Source organism: Danio rerio, chromosome 3 (genome assembly GCF_052040795.2).
Source record: "Danio rerio strain M-AB ecotype USA chromosome 3, GRCz13ab, whole genome shotgun sequence".
NCBI classification, from domain to species: domain Eukaryota; kingdom Metazoa; phylum Chordata; class Actinopteri; order Cypriniformes; family Danionidae; genus Danio; species Danio rerio.
In genome coordinates, this window is record NC_141023.1 from 8775001 (window position 1) to 8800951 (window position 25951).

The 25951-nt window shown below is 31.8% G+C and overlaps 2 protein-coding genes across 5 annotated transcripts in view; one reads left to right on the forward strand and one right to left on the reverse strand.

Annotated features, from left to right (window-relative positions):
- mmd (monocyte to macrophage differentiation-associated) overlaps positions 1-17884 on the forward strand; it is a 57316-nt gene extending 39432 nt beyond the window's left edge. For 2 of the 4 annotated variants that reach the window (XR_015479992.1, XR_015479993.1), the window contains exons 4-8: positions 1018-1092; positions 4552-4653; positions 6582-6651; positions 12788-14105; positions 14202-15699. Coding sequence is in view for 2 of the 4 variants with exons in the window: in NM_001423757.2 (NP_001410686.1) it covers positions 1018-1092; positions 4552-4653; positions 6582-6651; positions 12788-12991 (451 nt within the window). In the remaining 2 variants the exon portion in view is untranslated. 4 annotated transcript variants of the gene reach the window in all.
- A 6981-nt stretch (positions 17885-24865) lies between these two features.
- hlfa (HLF transcription factor, PAR bZIP family member a) overlaps positions 24866-25951 on the reverse strand; it is a 30966-nt gene continuing 29880 nt past the window's right edge. The window contains 1 exon segment of the mRNA NM_001077334.2: positions 24866-25810. Coding sequence (NP_001070802.1) covers positions 25595-25810 — 216 coding nt within the window. The 3' untranslated portion in view covers positions 24866-25594.

Sequence of the window (25951 nt, forward strand, 5' to 3'; positions counted from 1 at the left end):
AAAAAAAAACTTCAACAAACTACATTTTCAAAAGAGCTTAAATAAAATCTAAAAGGTTTTGGTCATGTGGCCCAATCATAATTATTTTTAAATAATTGTGATTATGATATTGACCAAAATAAGGGTTAAACTGTACAAAACCGTGCATTTATATTTATTACAAGTTTTTTCTTAAATTTTTTATATTTTTAACAGTGTTTATAACAATGAATTATAAAGTAGACATTACGGTCAGCTCTAAAATATAATTGGTTGAGCTGTTATTTAAGTGATGCTTGTATAAAGCTTTAAGGAAGGGACCAATTTTATTTATTTGATTTTTGTATTAAGATAATATCTTGTCTTATAATCACATTTAGCAGATTAGAGTTAAGATGTATTATAGTTAGTTTTTTAACAATACAAGCAATCCAAAATATTTTTTGCATGTAACATATTTTGCTTTTTAAGTGAAGTTTCAGTATAAAATACCCCACAAATAACATTTTATAACTCTCTTAAACTGCCCCTTTTAGGCTTTGATCCAAATTGTGGAGTTTGGCGACTGTCGCTTTAAATTCAAATGAGATTCTGCTCCTTTTAAAAGAGGGCGGAGCTACAAATGCCTGTGTGTCAGCATAGCGGCAGATTCAAAAACAAGACTAACGTCCTGTGCTAATGAGGGAGAGATAGTCACAAATGGCCAGGACTTTGCCCCACTGATGACACCTACAAAGAGAGAATGTCAATCCAAGTGTTTCTGTTTTTATTAAGTGTGATTATAAAAAATAAAATACTTGCATTGTTTATAAATAAAGAGTTGGGCATTGACTTTTGAGCTATAGGTATAGTTTTGGGAAGGATTAAAGCATTTAAATGCAGGGCTGAATCTCTGAAATAATTATCTCATGTATAAATATTGATTAGGAGTCACTCCTGTACCTTTAATGGTTGACATTATTATGTTATGACATTAACTAGATGTGCACTTAAGCTCTCATGATGACATAAGTCATTGAATATTATTTATTTTTACAGGACGATGGAGCACTGTTTCCACATGTGTGATAGAGTTGTTATATACTTCTTTATTGCTGCCTCTTATACACCATGGTACGTTTCTTTATACTTCTATTTCATATTTACTTTGGTGTGATTGACAAAAAGTGATTTTAAAACTTACTAAGTGCATTAAGGTGCTGTCAGGTTTACAAAAAGTAATAAATAAAAAATGTGGGTTTATAAATGTTTGAATTTATTTAGCATGCTTTCAATTAAAAATGCTGCAATGATAATATTCTCTGTAGCTGTATAGTCATTTAAAATAAAGGTTTCCTATGTGATTGTTTTGAAATGTAATATATTGTTATGCAAAGCTGATTTTTTAGCATGGTTACTTGCAATCGTAACATGACTCTTTAGAAATTAGTCTGACGACAGCCTGCTTTAGAAACATTGTCAACAATGCTGAATATTAATTAAAGGTGTCATAGGATGCATAGATGCTTTTTATCAGTTGTGGAAGGCATGTGGCTTTTTAACGTATTACAAGCCCATTTATATCCCTATACATCGGCTCTAGGATGAAAGCTCCGGTTTTACCTTATTTGGAAGGGTATGAATAATGAATAATAATGAGCTTTGCACAGAATCTGCACACATTTTTTTCTGTGCAGAATTTGGGGGGAAATAAATGGAGGTTTAGCAACTAAAACATAAAAAAGGACATAAATATTGACATTTAACTTTCAGTTTAAGGTTTACAATGCAAATCCAATAAGATACGTTGTTTGATAAACAAAGCAAGTCTCATAAAACATCTACTAAAAGACAGAAACTATCGCTTTACAAACAGCATTGCAAATAAATCATCTAAACGTATGCGTATTACTTAATACAATTACTGAAATTACTATACAAACTGATTAAATATGTGTATTTATTCAAACGAGTAAATAAATGCTCTATGATGGGCAAAATAAAGTCTGTGGACATCTGCAGATTTCTGCGCACTCTGATTCTTTGAAGACCTACTCATAGAGCCCTTATGTACTCTGCAATACACATGTACATCCTACTTCAGTTGTCTACTCAATATTTGAACAAGATGATCAGATCCCTCGTTAAATGACATTTGTTTCAACTGAAGTGGTGGACAGATTTATTTGAGCTAGAAGGAGTTGGTGAGCTATCTTTAATTCACAAGAGTAACACAATTTGCTCTTTGCTCTTCCATCTTGTCTTGTGGATGGAATATAGGCTAAATTATAATTATGCTCAACAAAAGAGACAGACAGAGAAGAATTTTGAAGCTTTAACATAGTTGAAGTCAGAATTATTAGCCCTCTTTAATTTTTTTTTTTTGTCTTTTTTAAATATTTCCTAAATGATGTTTAACAGGGCAAGAAAATTTTCACAGTATGTCTGATAATATTTTTTTCTTCTGGAGAAAGTCTTATTGGTTTTATTTCAGCTAGAATTAAAGCAGTTTAAATTTTTTTATGAAACTTTTTAAGTTCAAAATTATTAGCCCCTTTAAGCTATTTTTTTTTGACTGTCTTCAGAACAAACCATCATTATACAGCCTTTAAATGAGTACGCTATGGGAGCGGAAATTCAGTGTCTTTTATAGTTAGTTTATTATAGTTTTTAAAGCTTGTCAAAGAAAAGTTGACATAAAAAAATGCATGTATGGTTTATATGTTTTGACACATTATTTAGGTATTATTTAAGTAATTAGATTTTTTTTTTTTTTTTTTTTTGATAGGGCAAGTAAAAATCCTTACGGTTTAGCCAAAGCAAGTATGTAAATGAATATGTAAATAAAAACATAAATAAAGTAAATAAATGCATACATAAGTAAATAAATAAGTAAATAAAAATGTAAATAAATATGTGAATAAGTAAATAAATATATAAATAAGTAAATTGTTACGTAAATAAGTAAATAAATATGTAAATAAATACATAAATATGTAAATAAGTAAATAAATCAGTAAATAAACATAAATAAATATGTAAATAAATAAGTAAATAAATATGTGAATACGTAAATAAATCTGTAAATAAGTAAATAATCTTGTAAATGTGTCAATAAATACACAAATAAGTAAATAAATACTAAAGTAAATAAACCATCATTATACAGCCTTTAAATGTCACTTTAAGCTGTATAGAAGTGTCTTGAAAAATATCTAGTGAAATATTGTTTACTGTCATCATGGCAAAGATAAAATAAATTGGTTATTAGAGATGAGTTATTAAAACTATTATGATTAGAAATGTGCTGAAGAAATCGACTATGCGTTAAACAGAAATTTGGGAAAACATAAACCGTGGGCCTAATAATTCAGAGGGGCTAATGATTCTGAATTCAAGTATATGAAAACACAGCCAGGAATTAATATTAACCTCAGCATAATAAAGTGTATTGTTCTTCCTTCACGCTCAAAGAACAATAAATCACAGTAAGAGCCGAGTGATGTTTAATAAAATGTATTTAATATATTGTTTACCAAATCTAGTAATGAATAGCAAGCTGAAAAAGTGCACATGAGAAATAAGTTTAGTATTTGTCTAAAAACAAAATCTTTTGTGATAGGAAATGTCTTCATGTCTTCTGTCTTTTCACCCAGAAATTACAGTTCTGTCATAATTTACTCACCCTTGCCTTGTTCCAAACCTTTATGAGTTTCTTTCTGCTGTTGAATACTAAATATTTTGAAGAATGCTGAAAACCTTACCAACTTCTATTGTATTTGTTTATTCTACTATAAAAGTCAATGGTTACTGGTTTTTAGCATTCTTCAAAATATCTTCTTTAGTATTCAACAGCAGAAAGAAACTCATAAATGTTTGGAACAACAATATAAATGTTGAAATAATTGTAATTGTTGGGTGAACTATCCCTTTAAGTGCATATTTTTGTTTCACAATCGATTCATTTCCCCATTTACCCACATACATCCTCATTTCTTATCCAGTCTGCCATCCTAATATTGTGAAACTGAAGTCACTGTGGAAATAGCTTTGTACAGCTCATCATATTTGGCTATTTTTGGTCACAGCTGTCTGAATGTCATCGATCTGGTAGTGCAGCATTTTTGATCAGCTCTCCATCACTTTTTCATGAGTTTCGAGTGACTGAAGCGGCCGCAGCTTTTGGTCACTTTCCTATGAGAGCGTGAATAATTCAGTGTCCTTGAGCGCTTCGCTAGAGAACTGAAGTGGGATTTAACTCCAGTTACTGAGCATCTTTATTTATCAGCGGTCACTTAACAAACCATCCATTATACATTAGATTTAAGATTATTAAGAAATACAAACACCAATTCAAATTATAAACAGAACTCGAACAACAGAAAACAATAGCAAGAAATCCTAGTTTGTTTGTTCTAGTTAGGCTTTTGCCATTTGTTTTCTGTTGTTTGAGTCTTGTTTATATAATGAATCTGTAATTTAATTGGTTTATAACAAAGGGACTAGCATAGTAAACTAGCCTCTGGGCTAATTTATGTGACGTCTTTCTCTGTGACTTTCACTAATGAGTTTTTTGTGTGTTTTTGTGTGCAGGTTAAATCTCCGGGAACTCGGGCCGCTCGCCGCTCACATGCGCTGGTTTGTGTGGTTGATGGCGGCTGCCGGAACAATCTATGTGTTTAATTACCATGAAAAGTATGTTGGACATCACCTAAATATCTAATTCAGACATCATACTTTAATTATTGGCCAGGACTAATAATATACAGCGGGAAAAATAAGTGTTGGACACGTCACCATTTTTCTCAGGAAACATATCTATAAACATGCTGTTGACTTGGAGTTTAGATCAGATGTTGATAACAACCAAAGCAATCCGTACATGCAAAGAAAACAAATCTAATTAGTATTAAAGTTATGCTTGATAAAAATGAAATGGCTCTGGGAAAAAGTGTTGAACATATGAAGAAAGGGAGGTATAGAAAGCAGTGAAAGCCCAGACAGCAGCTGAAACCTCTCAGTAGTTCTTCAGGAACCCTCTTCCCTTCCTCATTGTAAATGAAAATGAATATCAGCTGCTTCCGTCCAACATCAACATTCTCAGGATGATGAAGATGAAACTAGAGTGGACATTTCAGCAAGACAATGATTTAAAGCCCAGCCAAGGAAACATTTAGGCACTGGGTTAGGAAAAGTGGGATTGCATTTTTATGAGTACGCTATGGGAGCAGAAATTCAGTGTCTTTTATAGTTAGTTTATTATAGTTTTTAAAGCTTGTCAAAGAAAAGTTGACATAAAAAAATGCATGTATGGTTTATATGTTTTGTGTAAATAAATATGTAAATAATAAGTAAATAAATATGTGAATACGTAAATAAATCTGTAAATAAGTAAATAATTATGTAAATGTGTCAATAAATACACAAATAAGTAAATCAATTTGTAAGTAAATAAATACTTAAGTAAATAAATGAGTAAATAAATAAGTAAACAAATGTGTAAATAAGAAAATAAATGAGTAAATAAATATGTAAATTAATAAGTAAATAAATGAGTAAATAAATACAAAAGTAAATAAATATGTAAATGATTATGTAAATAATAAATAAATACGTAAATAAATATGTAACTAAGTAAATAAATCAGTAAATAAATACGTAAATAAATATGTAAATAAGTAATTAATGCGTAAATATGTAAATAAATACGTAAATGATTGTTAATAAATATGTAACTAAGTAAATACATAAACATATATAAATAAGTAAATAAATGAGTAAATAAATAAATAAATAAATGTGTAAATAAATACGTAAATAAGTAAATAAATGCATAAATAAATCTGTAAATAAATCTGTAAATAACTACCTAAATAAGTATGTTAATAAATACGTAAATAAATATGTAAATAAATGCGTGAATAAGTAAATAAAAATGTTAATAAATGTGTGAATGAGTAAATAAATCTAAATAAATACATAAATAAGTAAATAAGTAGGTAAATAAATAAGTAAATAAATAAGTGAAAATGTATTAATTAGTAAATGTGAATTAATGTGTGAATAAATATGTAAATAAGTAAATAAATGCGTAAGTAAATACATCCGTAAATAAGTAAATATATAAATCTGTAAATAAGTAAATAAATATGTAAATCAATACGTAAATGCGTAAATTAATGGGTAAATAAGTGAGTAAATAACTGCGTAAATAAACCTGTAAATAAATATGTAAATAAGCAAATAAATATGAAAATAAATATGTAAATAAGTAAATAAATAATTAAATAAATTTTTAAATAAACCTAAAAATAAACGTGTAAATAAATAAATAAATGCGTAAATAAGTAAATAAATTAGTAAATAAATAAGTAAATAAATGTGTAAATTAACAAATAAATGTGTAAATAAATACATAAATAAGTAAATAAGCAAATAAATGTGTAAATAAATACATTTGTAAATAAATACTCAAGTAAATAAATGCGTAAATAAAACTGTAAATAAATATTTAAATAAGTAAATAAATAAATATGTAAATAGAGATCTGAAGTGATTGTAAGAGTGTCTGGCACATATAGAGAGATGAAAGTGTTTGTTTTCTGTTTGTGTGTGCTGTTCAGGTATAAGCTGGTGGAGCTGATGTTTTATCTGACCATGGGCTTCTTCCCTGCGCTGGTGGTGACATCAATGGTAAGTGCGTGAGGTCATTTCCTGTTCAGCTCTTCGGTTAATCTGATCCCCGGAGTTAAACATGGGCTTCTGAAGGACAAAGACTAATTAGCAGACCCTTAATTTACCTGACCAGTGTAAAAGCCTGTTTGAGTCACTCAATGTAGGACAAGCCGTGCTTTTAATATTAGTGGTGTTTAAAATAGCGAAAGTATTTACATAGAGTATCTATTAAAATAAACTCTTGCTTTCTTTTTTGTTTTTGTTTTTGTTCAGTTATTTTAATTGAAAATGGAACAACTTGAAACTGATTATAAAAGATGTGATGAATATTAAATAGAGTTATTATGTTTTATGTTTATGTATTTATTGCAATCTTAAGGAATCTTTAGGTTATTAGTCGTTTCAAATAGTGAGAGTGTATACATTAGTACAGTATATACTAGGGATGCACCGAATATTCGGCAACCGAAATTATTTGGCCGAAAATAGCCAAAAAAAAGCACTTTCGGTGTTTGGCCGAATAAGTAAAAAGGCTGAATAAATTTTGACGAACAATGACGTTTTTTATGACGCAATCAAATAGTAACCCGCGTAGAGTGAGAGACGCGCGCTTTATGCAGCAAACATGTCGGCAGTGTGCATGCACTTTAAAGTGTCAGAGTGTTCTGTTCTGCTGAATTGTCCAGAAAAGCTCATCTGATGCAACTTTTCATAAAGAAGAACCTGCCACTTTTCCTGAAGAAGTAGGCTTATGTCTTGGACAGTTATTCATTTGTTGTGGGTTCATCCACATCTTTTGCACTATTCAATGCACATTTGTTGTTGTAGACATAGTTACATTCTTTCAGCAGTCAGTTATAGGCCTAACATAGGCTATACAAGAAGGGGGGCTTCAAAGATGGCCAAATAAAAATATTTTTTTATTTTACTAATTATTTTATTTTAAGTTATATTGTGCTTTGTTTGTATATTATCTGCTTGGATGTTAAAAAAATGTTCAGGGTTAAATCATTATTTTGAAATTGTATTTTTGTTATTTGATTTATTTCTCTGAAAAGCAACACAAAATAGTAAAAAGCTAATTTTTACTATTTAATTATTGTAATGGTGATAAAAATGGCAAACTAAATGAAAAAAAAAATTGAAACACTGGGGTTCGGTATTCGGCCTTCGGCCAAGCATTTCATTATTATTCGGCTTCGGCCAAGAATTTCATTTCGGTGCATCCCTAGTATATACTAATAATGAATTTTGTGTTATCATAATTTTTGTATATTAAATAGCTCCTATTGTGGGATTTCGAAAATGACCTGTGTGTAACACAGCTCTAAGTGAAGTGAAATATCCAGATAAGGCTTAAATCTGAAAGTGGACCGATTTTAAAACTATTGATTCATCGAAAAAAAGAGTCGACTCATAGTGGTTAGAATGAATCGTCTTTATAACGAGTGTTTAGCCGGTTCAGCGTGACGTGACTACAGAACATTATTGTTGCTTGCGCAAACCCGGGAAAGCCCCGCCCACTAACACAGCAGCAAAGACAAACAGATCCTGAAGTCATGAGTCAAGAAGACCCTGTGCTTACCTTGTTCATTGGAAGTGTGAGGGGAAAGAGATGATTTAGCAGTCTACACGCTTACAGTGGGCAGTTCATTCGTTTGTTAAAGGAAGGATCAGAAAAGACTACTGATGTAGACTTGTGAGAATGGAAAGAAAATGCACGAGGGGTGCGTGCAAAACAAGGCCAGTTTATTAGGCAGCCTGCTGCATGCTGAGGAGGAGCGCTGGTGAGCGCTACAACCCCCTGGCTGGGGATGTGATCTTTGAGCAAAGCAGAGTACAGGTATGCCCTGAGAACATATAACACTTCACGCAAGATGTGCCACGGCAATAATTGCAAGTAGAAATGATCTTAGTTACAGCTGAGAAGAGAGAAAAGCTCCAAAATGAAAGATAATTGATGGAATCAGACCTGGCCCTTGACACATTTCATAAGTGTAAGTGAATGGCTGTCTCCTTGTTTTCTCTAGCCTGCAAATGATGTATTCAATTGTTTTGTTACTTGTAACCGCTTGTACTGTATCAGGTTAACTCTTTATATTCTCATATCGCGTCTAATGGCACGTTGAAACGCGACGCGTGCTGCTTTGTTTACGGATTTAAATGGGTTTGTGTTCCACTGCCGTTTGTCATTGCTATGGCCACCGTCAGCTGTTCCTACACACGTGCAGTGGTCAAGGTTCAGAATACTTCAGCTTTTGCTGCTGTGTGGATTAATACTGAACGTGTGTCATAGTTAAGAATGGAGCAATGTGCTGGTGTTTGACTACACTGCTTTTGGTGGTGAGTCGTCTGAATAACACAGTAAGTTTTACTATGAAGTGTGTTTCGGGCAGGCCCGGATTGGCTAATCGGGAGGACCGGGAGAATTCCCGGTGGGCCGGTCTGTTTTTTGGCCGCGAGGGCCGGTGTCCCTAGCTTCAGAATCTGTTGCTCTCAGCAGTCACACTTTTTAAATTAATTTATTTATTTGACCACAGTCTTCTTATTCATTGTTTTACCGCAGCTCTGCTCTGTTTATATACAAGTGGCCTGCAGGTTATCGGTTATGTGACAACAGCTGCTGTGGTCTAGTGGTTAGCACGTTAGATAACGACGCTGCCGACCGGGGTTTGATTCTCGTCTGAGTATGTTTTTTTTTTTTTAATTGTTTATAGTTAAGACATATAATACTGTTAGGATTGTTGAACATTTGAAGTTCTAAAGCAGCTGTTTTCTTAAAAAAGACGTGATAGTGTAATTAGAATCTGAATTGGAAATGACGTTATTTTAACATAGTCAGTCGTGAACTGAGGTGGGCCGGTCTGAGGCTTGAAACTCCAGGGCTGAAAAGCAGTCCCACTCATGCTGAACGATGTCGACCAATCACAACAGACTGTCATCGGTCCAATCAGCGCAGATTAGCTTTGCGCTAAGAAGGGGTTTGGGAACAAATTAGTCGCTGAACGATTCATATGGGAGTCGATGGGATAATTAGGTAAAAATAAATTCATATTTTTAGACCATGAAAGTGTTTTTTGACCTTGCATGCATATCAGTATGTTGTTGGAGATCCATATAAACGAAATGTGACCCTTTTTCATGTATAATATGTGCTCTTTAATACAAATAAATGGCATTAAATTCCTTTTAATGGAAAATGGGACAACTTAATTTAAATACTAATTGAAAATTACATTTTCTTCTTATTCTTCTTCTTATTATTATTTGTTTGTTTGTTTCTAGAAAATAAATAAATAAATATTCAGACATTTGTAGTTGGTGTCATTTTAGGAAAGCTTCAAGTTATTAGTCGTTTCAAATAGTGAAAGTGTATACATTAGTACAGTATATACTAATAATGAGTTTTTATTATCATAATTTTTGTATATTAATACAAATAAATTTCATAAAATTTATTTTAATAAAACAATTGAACAACTTCAAATGTAATATTTAATTATTATTTCTTTTTTTACAATTATTATTATTATTTTTATTTATTTATTATTATTATTATTATTATTTGTTTATTTTTCTAAAAATAAATAAATATTCAGACATTTGTAGTTGGTGTCATTTTAGGAAAGCTTCAAGTTATTAGTCGTTTCAAATAGTGAAAGTGTATACATTAGTACAGTATATACTAATAATGAGTTTTGTATTATCATAATTTTTGTATATTAATACAAATAAATTTCATTACATTTCTTTTAGTACAAAATTGTACAACTTCAAATGTAATATTTAATTATTATTTTAATTTATTATTATTTTTATTTATTTATTTTTTTTCTAGAAAATAAATATTCAGACATTTGTAGTTAATGTCATTTTAAGAAAGCTTCAAGTTATCAGTCGTTTCAATAAGTGCACGTATTTCCACATACAGCATATATTAAAAGAGAACTTTGTATTCTGTTTTTTGTCTTGAATGTTTTTCCACCTTCACCTTTGCCACAGTTGTGAAGTCCTCAGGCTGTTCATGTTCACTCGTCACACATGAACTATTCACTATCAGTGCGGGGTGCGTGTCACCTGTTACTAGGCAACCAGCACACACTTGAAGACCAGTCTTTTTCAGTTAATTTTACACCTAATTATAACTCTAAACGTTTTACCACATCATTTGTGAATTTCTCAGAAACGACATCAATAAATCAGTCAACAAGATTAATAAACATACTTCTGTATGTATATCTTAATTATTTATATCTAATATATAAATACACATGATAGATAGACCAACTGACACACTGTGTTGGCAGCAAACTGAGACGCTTTAAAAAAGAAACACTGGTGAATTGAAGCACAGCCTTTACTTTGTGTTTGTGTGAAGTTTTACTGTCGGGCAGCAGCAGGACTGCTCAATAACGATCATCTTGTTTCTGTTGTCACAACGACGCCACCTTGTGTTTAGCAGCAGTACATGCACATGCTTTGAAAGCAAATCAAACTACCTGTATGCAAATTTAAAAGCATAGTAGATTAACAAGGCTCTTGTTTCTGGGTTTGTGGTATAAATAAATGCATCTCTTTTACATATATTTTTATTGTGTAACTATTTTATTTTCTAAATTTTTTTTTTTTTTACATTTATTAATTAGTTATTTTTATTTTTTATAACAGACTTTAACTGTGTCTTAGGAATTGCATTGTGTGTCTTTTGTTAGTAATTTTAAATGTGCAGTTTTTTTTATTAAAAATATTTGTAATGTTTCAGTTATCTTTTATTTGTTGATGTATTACAACAGCTAATCAGTAAAATTCATTTGCATTAAAAAATGTTGTATGTTAATAACTTAAGATACTAAATTTAACTGTGCTTTAGTAATTTTGTTGTGTTTTTTACCTCCTACTACTTTTGTTGTTATTATTATTATTATTATTATTATTATTGTTATTATTATTATTATTATTATTGTTGTATTATATATACTTTAGGTTATATGTGCTTTGGTACAGTATGTAAAGTTAACATAACTTGTATTTAAAAAAAAATACATTTAAATTATTTAAATTTATTGAATATTTTTTATTTGTCATTGTTATTATTATTATTATTATTATTATTTGTAACCTTTTTATGCATTTTTACTTCAGTTTTATGCATTTTAGTGCAGTAAGTATTAAACTATGAGACACAACTTACTTGCATTTTAAAATGTTTCCAAAATACAATTAAATTTAGTGAATTCAATGAATATTTTGTATATTTGTCATTTTTATTATATATATATATATATATATATATATATATATATATATATATATGATTATTGTATTATTATTATTAATATGATTGTTGTTATTATTATTAGTCTACTTTTTATACACTTATTTCAGTTTTATGCATTTTAGTACAGTATGTAAAGTTTAGCTATATGAGAATAAATAACTAGCATTTATAAATATTTATGTGCATGTTTATTTATATATATTGGAAGTCAGAATTATTAGCTCCCTTTGAATTTTTTTTTTCTTCTTTTTTAAATATTCCAAATTTTTTATTTTAGTTTTATGCATTTAATTCTAAGTTAAACTATATGAGAACAAATAACAAAAAAAAAAACATTCTAATTATATTTCGAATTAATTTTAATTTTGGTTCAGTTGATGTCAGTAACGTCATTTATGAATTTGGCAATTAAAGAGTTAAAATCCTGTCACTTTCTAAACAATTTAGTAGTTTTGATCAGGACTAAGGTTGATTAAAAGATTTATGCAGAAAAAAATAGAACAATTATTAATCTGATGCATTTTACAGCAGTTTAATTTAGTGCGTTTTCATCCTTAACATAACAAAAAGGTAGTCAATTTGCCCAGAGTGTATTGTGTATTTTCTCAAAATATGTGTCAAAATAAGATTTGTCACCAAAAATCATTCTGCTAGCTGAAACGTTAAAGTTGTGGCCAAATTAAGACTCCAAAATCACCCCAGAGTGGATGAAAACACCCCCAACAGCTCACAAACGTTAAAATCACTGAATATTTCATTTTATTGACCTTTTTTGTGGTTTAAGTCAGCATTAATAGCCCTGTTGGTTACAAAGAAGGTAAATTATTGAATAAAAGGGCTTACTAAGAACTAATCATTTATTTATTTTTCTTGCAGACGAACACGGAGGGTCTGAGTGAGCTGGCGTTCGGGGGTCTGGTCTACTGTCTGGGAGTGTTTTTCTTCAAGTGTGACGGCGTGATTCCCTTCGCTCACGCTATCTGGCACGTGTTTGTGGCGCTGGCGGCCGCCATTCATTACTATGCCATCTGGAAATACCTGTACCGCAGTCCTGCGCTGGAGGACATCAGAGACGCCTGAGCCACAAACAAACAACTAACTCATCATCATCATCATCATCATCATCATCATCATCAAAAACACCAACGTTTACCAGGATGACCATGCAATGTTTACGGTTTTCTTACCAGCTCAGAGTATATCCGTCTGTCTGTCTGTCTGTCTGTCTGTCTGTCTGTCTGTCTGTTTGTCTGTCTGTCTGTCTGTCTGTCTGTGTGTGTGTGTGTGTGTGTTGCAGTGCTGAATGTACAACTGCAACAAGACTGCTGTGTGTGCGTGTATTTGTTTTCCCCCCCCTTTTCATCAGTATTATGTAAATATTTGCCACTGAAAGCAGATGAATTGTGATATTTACTGATTTTATTCGATTTTTTGGGCGTGCATTCAGTCTCACACACACATTCAGTAGTTGTTTCAGATCATCTGTAATGAATTTTTTTATTCATCTTACGACATCAGTGTTTGGTTAAGAAAGTAATATATCACGATCTGAAAACGGTAACACTTATGGTAACAATAATGTTGTGTTAATGTTATTGTGTTTGCTGACATGAACAAACAAGCAATCTTAAAAATGGTAGCATAATAAGATTGTTTAAATTAATTTCATTTTGCATTGTTAATGTATTTACTAACATAAACAAACAATGAGCGACACATTAATCACAGTATTTATTCATCATTAAGATTATTAATGGAAGTAATGTTGTTCGTTGTTAATCACCGTTAACTCAAAGCGCAATAACTAATGATACAAGCACAACTTAGGATTTTACTAATATAATAGTAAATGATTTATAAATACTGTATTGTTCATTAGCAAACACAGTAACTAATTAAACCTTATTGGAAAGTGTGGCCATTAAAACATTCTAAAACAAAACCGTAAACGCAAGTTTTATGTTATTTTTGCATTACTAAGTAACAGTTACATTTTTGAAAAAGGATTACTTTTACTACATTTAGTAAATGTATTAATAAAGCAACTTTTTTAAAAAAAAGTAGCTGTTACTTAGATGCATTAAAAAGTCACTTTAAAAAAAGTAACTAAGTGAATGTGTTAAAGAATTTACTATTTTTCAAAAACGTAACTTTCTTAGTAAATGTAGTAATAAATCTACCTTTTTTCAAAAAAGTAATTGTTACTTAGTAAATGTAGTAATAAAGCTACCTTTTTAAAAAAAGTTGCTTTATTACAATTACTAAGTAACAGTTACTTTTTTTCAAAAAGTTACTTTATTACTACATTTACTAAGTAGCTTTCTTTTTTGAAAAGTTTCATTACTGTTTACTAAGTAACAGTTACCTTTTTAAAGAGTTACTTTATTACTACATTTACTAAGTAACAGTAACTTTTTTGAAAAGTTTCATTACTATGTTTAATAAGTAACATTTACCCTTTTTTAAAAAGTTACTTCATCATTAGATTTACTAAGTAACATTTAGTTTTTTTTGAAAAAAGTTAGTTTTAATACATTTAATAAGTAACAGTTTTAAAAAAACTTAAAAGTAGCTGTTACTTAGATGTATTAAAAAGTCACTCAAAAAAGTAACTTAAGAAATGTATTAAAAGTTACTATTTTTCAAAAAAGTAACTGCTACTTAGTAATTGTAGTAATGAAAAAAAGATAACTTTTACTACATTTACTAGTTACAGTTACTGTTTTGAAAAAGGTTACTTCCTACATTTAACGACTAACAGTCACTTTTTGAAAAAGATTACTTTATTACCACATTTAATGCGTAACAGTTACTTTTTTGAAAAAAAAGTTACTTTTTTACTACATTTAATGAGTAACAGTTTCTTTTTTGAAAAAAAAGTTACTTTTTTACTACATTTAATGAGTAACAGTTTCTTTTTTGAAAAAAAACATTACTTTATTATTACATTAACTTTTGTGAGAAATTACTTTATTACTACATTTAATAAGTAAAAGTTACTTTTTTGAAAAAGTTACTTTACCACATTTACTAAGTAACAGTTATGCTTTTGGGGAAAAAAAAGCTAACTTTTACTACATTTGATAAGTAACAATTGCTGTTTTTTAAAAAAAAAAAAAAACACATTATTTTTACTTTTTTACTACATTTACCAAGTAACTTGCTTTTTTTAAAAAAAAAGTAACTATATTAATACATTTACTAAGTAACAGTTACTTTAATTTTTTTAAATTACTTTTTGTACATTTACTAAGTAACAGTTACTTAAAAAATAGTAACTTTAGATTGTAACATATTACTTTTTTCCCACCCAACACTGTATTACATGTATTAATGTATCTCAAATGGGTTTTAACTGGAGATTTTTGTCTAGTTGTATTTTTTCCTACGCTCTTCGCCGTGTTCATGCTCTTTCAGCAGGATTTGAAAGTGTCTCACTAAGCATTCTTTTTCACTATGCGGCACTTTTCTAACAGGAAGAACCACTTGTATTTGATATTGCATTGGAGCATGTGGTGGGGAGGCTGATGGGATTGATGCTGGTGGATAATGTCGTTCATACACTGCTGTGTGCGTCCACGTTTACATACGCAGGATGGCTTTTAAACGCCTGAACCACCTTAAAGACGAACTCTGTGATGTTTCTCAAATGCAGCACAATTTTCAATGCATATTTTGATTAAGAATAGCTAAGAAGTATGAGTGAAAATAAATTACACAATTTTCATATTTCATGATATTTCTCGTGATCATGTTTCTCCCCAAAATAATAAGATAAATTAAATCTATTTTTTGTGACGTTTTTATTTTTATCCCTTATGTGCATATATCATAATAATATTGTTAATTTGTTATTTTTGTATTATATTTATATATTCTTTCTGTCATTTGTCTTGTTTAATAACAGTCAAAAATGGATCATGTGTATAAAACTATTAGTCGCTCAAAAATCATTTAAAAAAATGAAATAAATGATATTAAATACACCATATTTCTCCGCAAAATCATAAAAACATGATTAAAAACTTGTATCTTCAATTTATTTTTCATCAGTATACATACAAATACTGTAATTTAATATTTTAATATTATATATTTTTTCTTTTTGTCATTTGTCTGGCTTAATTTCACTAAGAAGTGCATAAATAAAGCTGTATTAGTCGGTATTAAACAGACCCCTCAAAACTCATAAGAAAAAAAGGCTTACCAGAATACATTTTGTTTATATGATCATTTCCCTCCATATTTTGTAAAGATTTCTTCTTTAAGTTATTCTTTAATACCATTATAAACCTTAATGAAGAATTCACAAATCAAAAAAAAAAAAATAAATAAAATGCTTCACTATATTATGTATTATGGTTTTATGTGATTTGATCATGGACTGACATATCAATAGTGTTAATATGAGCAAAATATTTGTTATCCGACAACAACAAAAAATGCTAATGGCGCCAGCAAACAGTCCCATCATGCACATCTCAACCTTATTCACCCACTACATTGTAAAAAGCGATTAGTTACAGTATTTAAAAACATGAGTAAACTCAAGGCAACTTTTAAGTTGATGTAACTTGATTCGCATAGTTTGTTAATGTCTGCGTGAACCGAAAGTTGCCGAGATTTTTTAAATTATGTTGATGTACTTCCAACTGAAATGAATATTCAGTAGAGGGGTGGGGCTTTCTTTTCTGTATCATTAGTTTATAGCAAACTAACAATAAGAGAGGGTATTAATATGCAGTTGGAAACCCTTGAGGTTGACATCAACAGAAGGACCGACACTCCAAGCACTGAAGCAAATGCTCAGGTTTTAATTGAAGATTACTTAAACAAAGCAAATGAATTATTCACCTTAAGAGTAACAATAAAACATTTCTCGCAGATTTTAATCATTTTAAGGCAATTGGTCTACACAGTTTTTAAAGTTGAGACAACTAATCGCTTTTTTCAGTGTAAAAATCATCATCGTCATCATCGTTTCACAATGGTTTCTGTTGTGTTTCTGACACTGTGAATGCATTCGGCTGAGTTTTTTAAAGTGCTAAACCCGGAGGTCTGAACTGCTGCTCTCCTGCACATTTAAGTGTTTTTTGCACAAGATTTGTTCGTAATATTGTCACTGTGATCCACAAAACACGTCATATGGCTACTAAACAAGTACAAATGACTCTTTTTCAAAACTCCGAATTATGAACGTTTTCTACTAGGGCTGCACGATATTGGACAAAATGTGCGTTCAGATGTGCGTTTGAACTGAAGCGTTAAAAAACGTGCAACAGGCTACCATAAAAGGCGCACATTCTACACACTTTTGCAACGTTAAAGGGCTCCACAGACTATTCAAATAAAATGGTTTATTGTTGCACAAACGTGTGAGCATTTTCGTGACTTATCCACATGCCACATTATGTATTGTAGAAAAAAGACATTATGGCTAAACTACCATTTACAAACTACAGTGGCATTGCCAGTATTTTGGAGCCAAAGTATCACGATACTACTATAGTACCGGTAAACCATCCACCCCTACTGTTAACTATAATCCAGACTCAACGTCGCATATCTGGCGATTTGACTATTGTTGATGCACACATTGCGATATCGATGCTGAAACCATATATCGTGCAGCCCTATTTTCTACCCATTTTCTCACCTTCATACACTGAGAGGTATATTCACTCAGAGAGGCGATCTCGTGTTCAGGTTTTAGCATTTGAACTTTTTGTAATTCTGACTGGTGATTTCGGGATGAACTGTGGGACTGCACGGATGAACTTTTGTAAACTCTTTCTACATCCCGTTTTAGCACATAACTCTGGCCTTTTCAGATCCAACTGCGAAACCTCATCCGATGTCCTCGTCACACATCATTCTGGTGTTTTTTTGGTGCTGGTGTTATACTGACTACATGTGTCGGATATTGAATAATGCTGTTTCTGAAGTGTGTACCAATGAAAGCAGTAACAATAACTCTCCATGCGTCTCTGTGTGCTCATTTCAGCTGGGTTATTGTTTCAACGCCGCTAATCCTATTCTTTTAAGTAAGAAACTAATTGTTCCCACAGAAATTGCTAGATTCAATTTCACAAATATTTATTTGTGCAGTTTGTCAAGAATTTTAAACTATTTGCATATATACAAAAAAAAAAAATATATATATATATATATATATATATATATATATATATATATATATATATATATATATATATATATATATACAGTTGAAGTCAGAATTATTCGCCTCCCTTTGAATTATTTTATTTTTTATTTCCCAAATGATGTTTAACAGAGCAAGGAAATTTACTATTTACAATATTTTTTCTTCTGGAGAAAGTCTTATTTGTTTTATTTCGGCTAGAATGAAAGCAGTTATTAATTTTTTAAACATCATTTTAAGGTCAATATTATTAGCCCCTTTAAGCAATTTTTTTCGGTAGTCTACAGCAGTGGTTCCCAACCTTTTTCTCTGGGGCCCCCCCCCATGAACAAATACAAACATTGGAGCCCCCCCACCATATAAATACACACGCACGCACACACATATGTGCCATATATATATATATATATATATATATATATATATATATATATATTTACAGTATGTGTGTGTTTATGTGCATTTAGATAGGCTTTGTCTTATCTTTTCTTGGCTTTTCTTCGCCTCTGAAGAATCATTGCATTGACGTTTCTATGTAAAAATACATATATAATAGTAGGGCTGATTTTGGGAAAAATCATAATCACAATTACTTTGGTCATAATTGTAATCACAATTATTCAAAACGATTATCAGTTAAAGTCAAAATTATTAGCGCTCCTGAGAATTTTTTTTTTTATAAATATTTCCCAAATTATGTTTAACAGAACAAGGAATTTAACAGTATTTTCTCTAATATTTTATTTTTCTTCTAGGCTTATTTGTTTTATTTTAGCTAGAATAAAAGCAGGTTTAAATATTTTGAAACCTATTTTAAGGTCAATATTATTAGCCCCCTTAAGAAATATATATTTTTGATTGTCTGCAGAAGAAACTACTGTTATACAATGACTTGCCTAATTACGCTAATTAAGCCTTTGAATTGCACTTTAATTTGAATGTTTGTATTTTGAAAAAATATCTAGTAAAATATTATGTGCTGTCATCATAGCAAAGATAAAAGAAATCAGTAATTAGACATGAGATATCAAAACTAGTATGTTCAGAAATAAGTTTAAAAAAACTTCTTTCCATTAAACAGAAATTGGCCAGGAAAAGGGTTGCTAATATTCAGGAAGGCTAATAATTCTGACTTCAAGTGTACACACAGTTATTTTCCACCCTGCAAAGGAAAGAGAAATAAATACAATAGAATAAAAATATAAAACAAACTGTGCTTTAAGAATCTCCACTGTAAGAAAAACACTTTAGCTACAAAAGTCCTTCAGTCAAGAGCAGAGAAACATTTTCTCGTTATGTTTGATTAATCATAAAAACAGGCGGCAGCAGGAATATTTTGCGCTTTCTCTTTATTGGTTTCTCTTTCACGTCTTTTGATCCTCAACTCGTTTGTTTATTACACAAATGAGGGTTAATATAAATAATCACTAAACACCGCGTTTTGACACCTATTTGACCATTAAAGCGCTCACGTTAAGATGACTAGATGTCTGCGCTCCTCTGCTCGTCTCAGTGTGCGAATGCTGACCGGCCGCATGCTTCTGACTGCAGCACACACACACACATAGGCACGCGGTCTTTCGCAACACGTGTACAACTGGAAAGGGGGCGGTATATGATGCATATAATCGTTTATCTTGATTAATGCTTTTTTATAATTGTTTGAAATCGAAATCGATTAATTGTACAGCCCTATATAATAGTGGAGCATTTTTATGCCTTTTTTTTTTAGGATAAGTGTACCTCAACACTTATCCTCTCCCGCGCCCCCCTTGTGAACTCTGGCGCCCCCCTTAGGGGGGCGCGGACCCCAGGTTGGGAACCACTGGTCTACAGAACAAACCATCGTTATACAATAACTTGCCTAATTACCCTAACCTGCCTAGTTAACCTAATTAAACTAGTTAAGCCTTTAAATGTCACTTTAAGCTGTATAGAAGTGTCTTGAAAAATGTCTAGTCAAATATTATTTACTGTCATCATGGCAAAGACAAAATAAATAATGGAAGAAATGAGTTATTAAAACTATTATGATTAGAAATGTGCTGAAAAAAATCTCTCTGTGTGTAAATAAAATGAAAATATAACATTTTTACAATGAGATAGAGAAAAACTTTTAACAGCTATTACCCGGTATTTATCCCCCCTCCCCCCACCTCGTAATATGTAAATCAGGAAACACAGAATAACAGTAGTTTAGACCAAGCTTTTAGATTAATTACATTTAAATTTGACATTCGTTGTATCCAATGAGGGTTAAGTGTCCAAGATTTCTTTGACGTCGCATATATAGATTTTCCACGTTGTCAGAATGTCCAGTGTAGCATGGTTGGTCCGTGCTGATGACAGATCCAGATACAGTATTTCCAATAGTGAATGTAACAACTGCTTAACTTATAGATCATGAGGATGTTTCCACCTCTGCACCAACATTTTCTTTGTAGCAGTTTGAGCAGCTAACCAAAATTATGGACCTTTGCATTTAAGGGAAATTGAGTCATAATTAATCATAATTTGATTCGGGGAATCAAATTTCTGTAACTTTAATCAAAATTTTCAGCACCAAATCTGGACATTTGCACCTCCGGACATTCCCACATCATATGTAAAAAGGTATCTGGACGCTGTGGTTCACAGAACTTACAATAAAGATGTGGAGATAAACCTATTTTTTTTTATTTAATGACTAAAGTCTAAAACACTTTAATAAAATTTTTGGATGTTGTTTTTAATATTAAAAATAGTAATAAAAAAACAAAATACATATAATAAAAAAAATTATTATAAAAAACATTAATAACATATCAACAAATTGAACAAACGAAAACAAATATTGAGTAGGGGGAGGGGCTTTCTTTTTGCGCATCATTCCCTCATAGCAAACTAACGGTAAGAGAGACTATTTTATTATTTTACTAGGGACTACGTCAAAGAAAAATGAGTGAATGAACTCATTAATTATTTACATTAAAAATAACAATAAAACTTTTCCTAGGCTGCATCCGAAACCGCATACTTCCATACTATACAGTACACTAAAATCAGTATGCGAGCCGAGTAGTATGTCTGAATTCATAGAATTTGAAAGTATCCAGATGACTTACTACTTCCGGCGAGATTCTGGAGTGCGCATCCCATGCACGCTGCGCTATCCTTGTTAAGTGTGACGTCACGCGAAGCGGCTTCCGGGTCCAAGCGCTCTTTTCAACTGAATGGGGAAACTCATGAAATGGCAATTATAAACGTTTACAAAGCAATTTTAGGCTTTCCAAAATCACGATCGCAGTATATATGTCCATGCCTAATATCCAATGGTCAGAAAGTGATTATTTTTTTTTTATATAAATTGTTAAAAATTTTGGTACTTGTTATGAAGCAAACCCAGAGATTGTTGTGTACACTAAGACTTTATATAAAATTAACTTTAATGTGTGACAGGAATAAAACGTGATCATAAACAAATGATTTCTCCACTCAAATGAATGGCGGCTTGGACCCGGAAACAGTATTACATACGTCACCAACACGTCACCACTTAACAAGCGGATAATGCCCCGTGAGAGAATTCATGAATGGAAGTGAAGCGACGCAACTGACGCAGGTACGTCAAGTGACCATGACAAAATGGTGGATGTAGTACGTAGTAGTACGTAGGCTTACGTAGTACGTAGGCGGTTTCGGACGCAGCCCTACAGACTTTAATAATTTTAACGCAACCACTTTACTCTGTAATATATAAACTCTCATTCCTTTTTAATAGATGATTCAATACATAAATTCAGACAGATAAATATTTTTAAAAGTGCACTTAGCAATATTTATTACGTGGTTATCTGGAATACTTGATTTTGATTGGTCAATCATACTCCTCTTAAACCTGTTGGGATTTATTCTGTAAAGACAACAGCCTAGAGGAACATTATCCAGTACTTAGAAAATAAAAAAACACTGTTGACCCCAATGTATGTACTGACAAGAAACAGTTTGGCTTAATCCTGGATTTATTTCAGTTTTGTACAGAAAGAAACAGTCTACACAGGGCTTTTTACACGCGTCTCACATCTGCATTTATACCACAGAGACAATAAAGGGAAAACAAAAGAAACGATAACAGAAATAAACACACACATTTCTGCCCCCATTAATCCTAAACAATACAAAACCTGTGCACATCTCAACTTTGGCCTAAACTAGAGGGCAGCCTGTGACTTTACCAGCAAAACTCGGTATGTTTCAGAAAGTCATATTAGCTTACTATTTTCATGTGCTAGCAATAGTAGTATACTAGTCTGAACGTACCCAGTGACGACAAGACTTTTGACATTCGAGCTCTCAGAGCTGCCGCGCTAAAAACATTCAATATCAACACTCCGCTGCTGTGACTCAAAGGTTATAGAGACTAAAAAGCATAGCCTTTAGATTTCCATTCAAAGAACCAATAGCAATACTGTAGATACATCATCAAGAGTTATTCTGAACAACTGCTTCCTATAAGACTATTGATGTATAGAAAACGAAAAAAAAAATATATATATACTTTTATTTTCAGCGAGTTATGGTGTGAGGTCCGGACGCTAGCGTTCCCTGAGACAGAATACTAAAGGCTATTTGAATACGAGGGTGCAAAGGGTCTTAATGCCCAAAATACAGGACATGATTGAGGGATTTGCTTTTCTTTACTCCCTGTTATATACTTCATAATATCAAAACATTAGCTCTGAGGAATAGATATATTGATATATGCTCTCGTAGATTTTTTCTCTGGATTTGTTGTGCCTTGAAAATATTCAGACAGTTCCATACGGTAAAAAACAAAAAAAAAAAAAAAAAAAAAAAAAAAAAAAAATATATATATATATATATATATATATATATATATATATATATATATATATATATATATATATATATATATATACATGTTTTATTTGAAATATATATGTTGTATCTGTGATGTTGAAAATTTTTTATTTCAGCCACAATATATTTATTACAATCCACATACTTAAATTTATATATATATATATATATATATATATATATATATATATATATATATATATATATATATATATATATATATATATATATATATATATACATACACACATATATATATATATATATACATACACACAACAGTTCTGTGTGTTTTTTGAATCTGATTGGCTGATAGCTGTGTGATATTCTGCAATATCAGCACTTGTACAGCCTCTTCACCCTTGTGTATTACTCCGCCTAAATAGAGTGACATCAAACATTTTCAGTTTGACAAATATTGCAGCTGTTGGACAACATCATGTACTTTTGAGGCTTTTTAGATGAGAATGTAGTTGTTTAACTTGCAACTATGCAGTTTATTTATAAGTGCAGAGCCTATTTTAAATATCATTTCACAGATTCAGCATGTCGACGGCCATCCGCCTGTCATATTGAGCAGAGCAAAGATGGTTGCGCCACAAGATGGCGACAGAGACATAGCATAATAGGTCCTTATGGGAGAAAAACTCAGCGGCTTCATTTCGTATTTAAATTTCAGCTGATCAAATCATTATGAATCACGTAAGTTACATTCTTAGTCGACCTCTCTCTATTGTATGCTGAAGTGCTGTATTTATACCACTGTAATCTGGCAGTGTTTGCTATGGGTTTTTTTGGAGATAATTATTGTTATATCTCTGTAGACTGATGCCATTTCATGCCATTCAGCCTTATAATCTTTAAATGCGAGCAAAATGACCTTTTTTGTCATCATTTTAGACATTACGCTAGAGAATCATAAAAATACAAGCTCTAAAGAGGTTGTTAAGCAACGGCTTCTGCTGTTCTGTTGGCAGCTGCAGACGTGAATGAATGGTGGAAGAAAGTAGTTCCTCATACAGTTTTTTTTTTTAGAGATTCTCCAGTTGTTTGTGTTTCTTTTTTATATACACGATTGTGCCATCAAACTGTTGTATAAACGCAATATTACACGAGTAGCAGTGGGATGTGGCTGTATATCGGCACTGGTGGAACACTAAGGCACTCGGCCTGTGGCCTTGAGCCATTGCTCGCCTTCTACCAGTGCCGATATACAGCCATATTGCACTACTTGTGTGATATTGCTCATATATATATATATATATATATATATATATATATATATATATATATATATATATATATATATATATATATACATATCTATGTTTTTTACCGTATAGACTATTATATAGGAAAAATACTGTACAAAATAGCAACTTATAGTTTTCATTTATATATAGATAGAGATATAAACATTAAAACTCTGTTTTATCAATATATCTGTGCTGTATCTTTTGGTCTGCAGTAAACAAACTGATTGGGGTTCAACCACAGTATTCGAGACAACACTGTCCTGCTCAACGAACCTCTTAAAACACATTCATTACAGTCAAACAGCCAACACGCACGCCAAGCTACAAAACAAAAGAGGAAAAAAAATCACTACAAATATCTTTTTGTACTGACTTGAAAATGAACAAAATTTCTAAAACATGCTCTGGATTAAAATAAAAAAAAACTATAAAAATGAGAAGAGGATATAAGAATCATCCGTTCCTAAAAAAAAAAAAAAACAATTAATTGAGGTCGCAACTCGGAAAAAACAAGTCATGCTGAAATATCCAATAAACAAATCAGGAACGATCAGGAGAAAGAAATGACTATACAGCCATAACAATAAGAACAGCTATAACAATAGTAGTAATTAACAGCTGAAGATTTCTGAAAAACAAACAAAAGATTCTTCCGTTCAAAGAAAAACAAACAAAAAGAGTCCATAAATATATTTATATATATCAGGCAGATTATAGTGTAGGTAGAAACATTGCACCAGATCAGATTGTGAAACACGCATTAGTGCAGGGAGTTTGAGCGACAGAGGATTCGATGAGTTTTGGAGGGAAAAGTTTCCACACGACAACAGGAAATGGCGGCAATGAAAACAGACGAATCTTAGCTTACATTTCATGTGTTTCGCCCTCTGAAGAGATTATTGCTCCGTGGACAACCAAAGGAAAGACGTCAAAAAATGTTTACGCTGGTGTTGGTTCACAAGTAATGATGAAGTCAAAAATATAATCGGACGACGAACATTTGTGTACTGAACGAAAGGTGTCGGTGCTTTACAGCTATTCAACTGAAACATATTAACATACACAACAAACAAACAAACGAAGAAAGAAAGCGTAAGCAACTGGAGGTGGGTGGAGCCTCTGGTAGGAGGGGGAGGAGCTGAGTGGATGATTGACAGGAAATATTCATCAGTCAGTGTATAAAACACTCCAGAAAACCATGTTGAATCATTTCCAAATAAACGATCCGTCGTTGAAGGAATAAAATGGCGAAATTCGAGAAACTACAAAGAAGAAAAAGACAGACACTGATTTACAATGAAAAGATTTTGGCGCCTCTTAAAGGGCCACGCAGAAGTCCCTGGGGGTGGAGTCGGTGGGCGGGGCTTTGTGGATGTGGGTTTTTCTGTGGGAATGGGAGGGGCCTCACAGAGGGCCGTGTCGCGCCTCGTATTTGGCCAGAACGTTCTTGCAGCGGCCCAGTTCCTTGCGCAGGTCGGCCACCTCCGCTCGCAGCGCCGCGTTCTCCTTCTCCAGGAATCCGGCACGGATGGCGATCTGGTTCTCTTTCAGCCGCCGGGCGTCCCGCGAACGCTTGGCCGCGATGTTGTTCTTTCTGCGTCGTGCCCAGTATCTGTCATCCTGAGAGAGAGAGAGGGGGAACAGAGTCAGAAAAACCGTTCATTCTTGCTATTCGGTTTAGAATGCATTCATTTATTTTCCTTCGGCTTAGTTCAGGGGTCACCAAATTTGATCCTGGAGGGCCGGTGTCCTGCAGATTTT